General features: G+C 35.0%; 1 protein-coding gene across 2 annotated transcripts; it reads right to left on the bottom strand.

Moving 5' to 3' along the window:
* Positions 1-486: 486 nt before the first annotated feature.
* Positions 487-5,351, bottom strand: LOC133678586 (uncharacterized). Of its 2 annotated transcripts, XR_009835999.1 has the most exons (5): positions 4,989-5,351; positions 2,960-4,702; positions 2,626-2,818; positions 944-1,317; positions 487-855 (listed from the first exon to the last, which is right to left on the bottom strand). XR_009835999.1 is itself a non-coding variant. In XM_062100954.1 (4 exons), exons 2-4 carry the CDS (start codon positions 4,579-4,581, stop codon positions 1,096-1,098), a joined length of 2,037 nt encoding a protein of 678 aa, XP_061956938.1. In that variant the 5' UTR covers positions 4,582-4,702; positions 4,989-5,351; the 3' UTR covers positions 487-1,095. The 2 variants fall into 2 exon arrangements, 1 of the variants encoding a protein (XP_061956938.1); XM_062100954.1 differs by having other exon boundaries at positions 487-1,317.
* Positions 5,352-6,412: the final 1,061 nt, after the last annotated feature.

The following is a 6,412-nucleotide window of genomic DNA, read 5'->3' as shown; positions in this document are numbered from 1 at the left end:
CTTTCATCAACTCGTGGTTTCCGCAACTAAAACCGAAGAACTTCCAGCAAGAGCTAAACCGGACCAGTTTTGGCAATTTGTCATCTCTAATCTTATGAAAAGAGGTGTAATCTCATAGGAGAGCTTTTAGAGATGGGGGGATCTGCATGCGAGATTCCAAGATAATACCAGAAAAAAAAAAAAAAAAAAAGGAAAGGGCTCGTATTTCCGTCACATCCTTGCTAAGTTGCCATATTAACTTGAGAACACAACTTAGATCAAAATTTATAGCACTACTTCATTACTTTGAAGATTAAAAGTACCTCTCTTTAACTACCTACGCTCAACACAAATTTTTTATTGTCCAGCTGAATTTTCTAGTAATCTAGAGAGGTCTGATAACAGACTTCGCTCACTAGACAAGCTTGCATCAAGCAGGACAACCCTCCTCCTGCAGCTACATTTTACTGTAAGAAAAGAACTAGCGGAGAAAAAGAAGAGAGAGGGTGTAGTTAACTCTTCTGCTTATGATAAAGAATTCTGTCACAATGTTCATTTTCGAAACTAGAGACTTTTTTTTTTTTGTGGCTTTGTTATCTTGAACACATTTTAGAAAATGTGTAAAAAAAATTCCGTGCCATAAAAACCGACAAATTTTTGAAAGATGATAGCTACAGTGGTTATCTGGCCTAGGTTAAACGGCCAAGGTGATAGCTGATGCCTAACAGACTGTTGGTGAACAAAAACATCAATGCTCATCGTTTTTTTGGATATTCAAAGACCAATCTCCCCCAAAAGTTACAGCAATAAAATGTGTAGGATTGCAGAAGAAGTGATCTAAAATGAGGAGTGAAAGACCGACTTTGATTCTCACACCTGGAACAAGATTCAAAACAAGGGAAATGATAAGCAAATTGGAAGACTGTAATAAGACAGAAATATAGTGAGGATGAAGTGATCTCACCAAGAAGAAGAAGCACGTCCCAAGTGGGAGAAAATATCCCCAATCCAGTTACTGAAGGACACTACAACATAGTTACATGCGATGCCCGCCTTCAGCAGTGTGAGAAGATTCCATATAACAGGAGCCACCAAGTTCCAATCCATGGTTTGCATTTATCTTGGTGATCTGGAAGATACAGCCCCAATTATTAAGGATGGGTGGCCAGTAAGTTTTGTTGGCTCCCAACTTACTTGTAAAAGAGCTGCTCTTTCAGGGTTCATAAGCAAAAGCTGCTGCATGTCTTTAGGAAGGACATCGAACACTGCCTGCAGATCTTTCTTCAATTTCTGGCAAGTTTCTGCAAAGTCTACACCAGCCCTTCCTGACTTCTCCATCTGAATGCATTATGAAAAATCAAATTATTTCTCAACAGATGAATGTTTTTCTTTTATTTTGATTGATAAAAACATGGAAAATATTGCAATTTACCATTCAATCATCGGAATGTGTATAACCTTAATAAATATGTGACCAGAGTTTAATAAAGGAGCAGCACTGCAAACAAATATTTGCTCTTCTGAAAAATAGAATTCCACTCAAGGGATAATCCTGCTCAAAGAGGTCCAAAAGAACAAGAGGGAATTGCGTGGAAGAATAGGGTCCCTTAATAAGTAACAAACACTTGTGGCCTAGTTCATATCCACACTAAAGGACAATAAGCAATTTGGTCTACTTTTAGTGCTGGTTCTCAGCATTCATCTTGACTTCATTGCACATCATGTACTTTGTCTGGTTGTTTGTTTCCTCTAGCCTTGTTATCACAGCTATTGAACCCGCACAAAATGAACCAAAGTTGTGCAAAATGTGCTGGCAAGAAGTTTTGCCAGAAAAACAATCCTCTGATGCCAGCAGCACTAATTACACTGCATTGCAGCCTCCAAACCATGACACACTTCCTCTTTCTCAGACAATCTAGAACTCTCACTATTTAGGCATGCATCACAGTCTCGATTTTAACTACAGTAAAATGAAAATTAGGTTTTCAAACTTCCATTAAGTTATAAATATTTTCAGAGTGATAATTACTTCCAGACGCTAATATCATGACGGTGAACACAAATGCAGAAACTTATTGTTCAAGAAGCAGCCAAAAATACACGCATACACATGTGAAAACATCACATCTGACCACTATTCAACACAACACATTACATGTTATAATCTTCAGGACAGATTCAAGAGCAAAGTGTATTTTCATCTCATAGCGGCTCCAAAACAAGACAGTCTACTAACCATCTAGAAGAAATTGCAATATACCTCTACTTGGACATTTAAGAAACTAGCATGGACCACTTTTTGAAAACGAATTTTTCACAAACCATGAATTACAAAATGCTTAGATCTGCAAATACTTTCAGGCTTAAATCAATTCACTTAGATACAATAAATACATGAGCCGGTTTGTTAACCTCTTGTACAAATAGATCGCTGCTGCCTTAACATGTCCCTGAAAGTTATAGTAAGTACTGGGGGGAGGGGGAGGTGTCCTGTGCCTAAATCCAAAAAACACCTCCTTCACTTAGATGTTTGCAGGCATAGCAATTATTACACAATTGCAACAGATTGAAAAAAGCTAAGGGCATACTGGTTTTCAAAGTACAGTCCTTGGAAATAAAGATTTTAGAAGAAACAGAACAATTTACCAGAATTTCTCCATGGAGATGTCTTTCAATAGAATTGAAAGAATCAACAATTTCCAATTCTGACATTTTTGACATGAGAAGCTGTATGTCAGCTTTCATTCTTGCCTGCCTCCAGAGCCTATGTTGTTCTTGTTCAACAACAGTACGCCTCCTTTGAAACCATGGCATGAAGTTGGGCCCTTTCAGGAACCTCCTGAACAGCCATGTAAACCATCTTATCTTAACAACAAGCATTGAGAACTTGACCAAAATTGAATGAAGGACTGAGAAGCAATCAAACAAACTGAAAAACAGAAGTCATATGCAATATTAATAGCAGTTGAACAATTATTACTTGTATAAATCCAGCCAATTAGATTTCATCCGCTTTGACAAAAATTTCCCCACACCTCTTGCTGATAAGTTTGCCAGAAATTCTTCGACGTCGAATGGAGGAAGAGGGGGAGGGTCAATGAATGGAAGAGATCCTTCAGAAGGAGTGCTCGCCCTAAAATATGGGCCAAAAGGAGCCAAGAAGTTTGTGGTGAGCTCCAAGAAATGACGGCGCAATATTTCATTGTTAACAACTGACATTGACTCCTCAACCCTCGGTGACTTCCCAGCATCAATGAGCCTATTCAAGATAGAAGTGTCAGGCTTAGTTGAAGCTACATAGGTACTCCAAACAGCTTCCTTGTGTTCTGTCATGAGGCATAGCGGACCATCTCTCCTCAACTTAACAGCACTCAACAAACTTGAAGGAGAGAACTTTTTCAAGGAAAGCTGCTGAAGACCAAATCCTTCTGGTCTTCCAGGAATTCTGCTAGCAGAAGACCTACTAACCCGGTTAGAATTAGAAGCAGGGCTGCCAACTGAAACAATGTGGGGAATATTACGAAGTGCTTTAAGGAAAAATAGATTCGTCACACCCAAAACCATTGGAGGGAATGCGTCTCCTTCTTTAAGTGAATTCAAATGCTTAAAGTCAGGGTCATGGATGGTGAAATATGGCCTAAAATCAACACTACATGGCAGTGGTGCGACCAAACTGACTAGACTTGCAACTGCCTCACAGCACTGGGGAGGTGTAGGTCCTATGATAAGAATAGGTTCACCGATAAGCAATAACTCCCATAACAACCAGAGCTGCAATAAGATCCCCCGGAATGTACCAAAAATATCTGAATCATGAAAAAGACCCTGTGGAATTAACTGATTGGATGGAAGAAAAGGTGCCATGGCAGAAGCAGATTCTTCAAAAATCCCAATTTCAAAGGGCAGACTATGAGCGGGTGGCAGGCTAACTTTAAGCATGGCATTCCCAATATGAAGCTCCATTTGTTTACCGGGTACAGGAGTAGGCCACATTGAAACATAAGCAGCAATATGCTCAAGAGCTTTCGTTCCTACATCAAAATATAAAGGACCCATAATTTGTAACAAAGGCCTAAACACACTAGAGTAAGGATTATGAGACAATATCACCACAGATTTCTGTTCTCCACCTCGCTTTAGCTTCTCATCATGCCGCTGCCTATTAAATACAAAACCATACAAGTATTTCAAACCTTTGGTACCATTTCTAATTTTTCTCCTATTAATCACCTTCCCTTTCATGGACTTTGAAGATTCTTCTTCATCATCAATTCCTACTACCTCAGAAGAAGTCACATTTCCTTGTTCAGTGTTCTTCCGCCTTTGGATGCGAAAAAAGAATATGCAGTCATGAATGCTTGAACGGTTCTGGTTCTGGGAAACAGAATCTGGAAATGAACTAAAAGCAACATCAAGTTCCTCTTCATTTGAGAGAGAACCAGGTGGATAACACTCTTCAATGAGCTGACCTTGTTCAAGATCAAATCTAATGATGCAGAAGGCAACAGCCCATTGCTGCAGAGATTCCAGATCAGTCTTTAAACTAAGCTCCTGTTTAACAGAAAATGAAGGTGATCGACTCATTTCCGAGATAATCAGCATCCTTTTACATCCATCAAAAAAGCCAATTCACCTCATCTAAGAGGCACGCTTGAGCTACCATTCCAGTCAAAATCTTCTGGGATTTCTGGCTATTAAACAATTGCGGTAACAAAATCAAAGCCTACGAAAGAAACCAAGAAGCAAACAATGAATAACAGATCAAAAGAAGTCAGTTTAAAACAAACTTTTTAAGAGCAACGACAATAATTTGTTTGGCAACCAGGAGAATCAATTAAAAGATAAGTAATTAAAATTGAAAAATCTTAAAATTAAACAGAAATCAATAAACTGAATCCAAAAAACCAAAGACTGGCCATTAAAAAGCAATAAAAAGAAAACACAATTTCGCAAATCTGAATTTAAAAGAAGATCCAAGAAAATGGGTAAAAAAGAAACATTTGGCTTACCTAAACCGAAAAACCCAACCAGATTCAGTTCTTGCAAGAAGATAAACCAAAATACCAGCACCCAATTGGCCAAAAACAAATGAGTCTCTTTAGAAACCAGAAAAGTTGAGATCTTCTTGGAGTTGCCTCTGTAACTGTATGGATAGCAGAGAGTTTGTATGCAGCTTTGGAAGCAACTACAGTACTATAATTCTAAAGATTCTAACGTGGTTAGTAAGGCTATAGATTTGAGGGAGAAATAAATGTATGAAATATATGGCAAGGAAATTATTTGTTAATAAGGCCGCTTTCAATTTCAAGCTCCTCCTGTAGTGTACGTTCTTGCTTGAATTGGGAAAGCATCTATATCTGGTAATTAATTATTTTGAGTCCTTTGTCCTCTCCAGTTAAATTCCCTCCTTCTGTCTAGGTGTCACAAGATTATTATTATTATTATTATTATTATTATTATTATTATTATTTATTAACGTAAATATACGATTTAACTAATTTTATAAATTTTAAAATTAACAATAATTTTCAAATAACTTAAAATTTATGAGACTTAAAAAAAAAAACAAACCTAAAACTTAAACTATACTTTTTAAAATTAATTATTATTATTATTATTATAAATAATTGTATTTGGTTAAATATATATTTAGAAAAGCCATATAATAGCGTTTTTTTTTAACCTGATAAATGCGTGTTTAGAAAAATTATAACGGTTAATTTTTAAAATGTTTTTTATTTCAAAACATATTAAAATAATATTTTTTTTATTTTACAAAAATTATTTTTGATACCACCATATTAAAATAATAAAAAAATAAAAAAATATTAATTAAAAAAATAATTTTTTTTACATTTTATTAGTCACAAATCATCCATAGTAAATTATAATTAAAATTAAAAAAAAACAAAAACTATATTCACCAGCCTTTCATGATTAATTACACAATAAAATAACTATTTTATCTTAAAAAAAAGCCAACCATCTTGCTATCAAAGTAAAATAATTTTTTAAACGTGAGTCATTAGTTATTTTTAAATATACTTGAATAAATTAGTTTTATTGTATTTTTTAGCAAAGTAAAATAACTTAATTATCATTAAAAATAAAAAAAGAATAATAATTAAATTAGTATTGAGAGGTTTTTTTTGTCTTTTTATTTTTTTTAATGCAATGAAATGATGTAATTATCCATACAATATTTTTTTAATAAACAATTGGCATCCAAGGGTATTTATGCCTTTTTTTATTATATATATTTTTTTGTTATAATCAAGTTCACTTAGGTTCTATTTGATAATTTAAAAAAATAAATATTATATATAAAAAATATAGCTGATATATGTGTTGCATGCTTCTACACATGAGCGACCTTCGCGCCCTTTAGCATTTGATTAATTAAGAATTGGTATTTATGCTTTTTTTTTTGTTT

Source organism: Populus nigra, chromosome 18 (genome assembly GCF_951802175.1).
Source record: "Populus nigra chromosome 18, ddPopNigr1.1, whole genome shotgun sequence".
In the NCBI taxonomy this organism is placed as follows: domain Eukaryota; kingdom Viridiplantae; phylum Streptophyta; class Magnoliopsida; order Malpighiales; family Salicaceae; genus Populus; species Populus nigra.
This window is presented reverse-complemented; position numbering and strand designations above follow the sequence as displayed.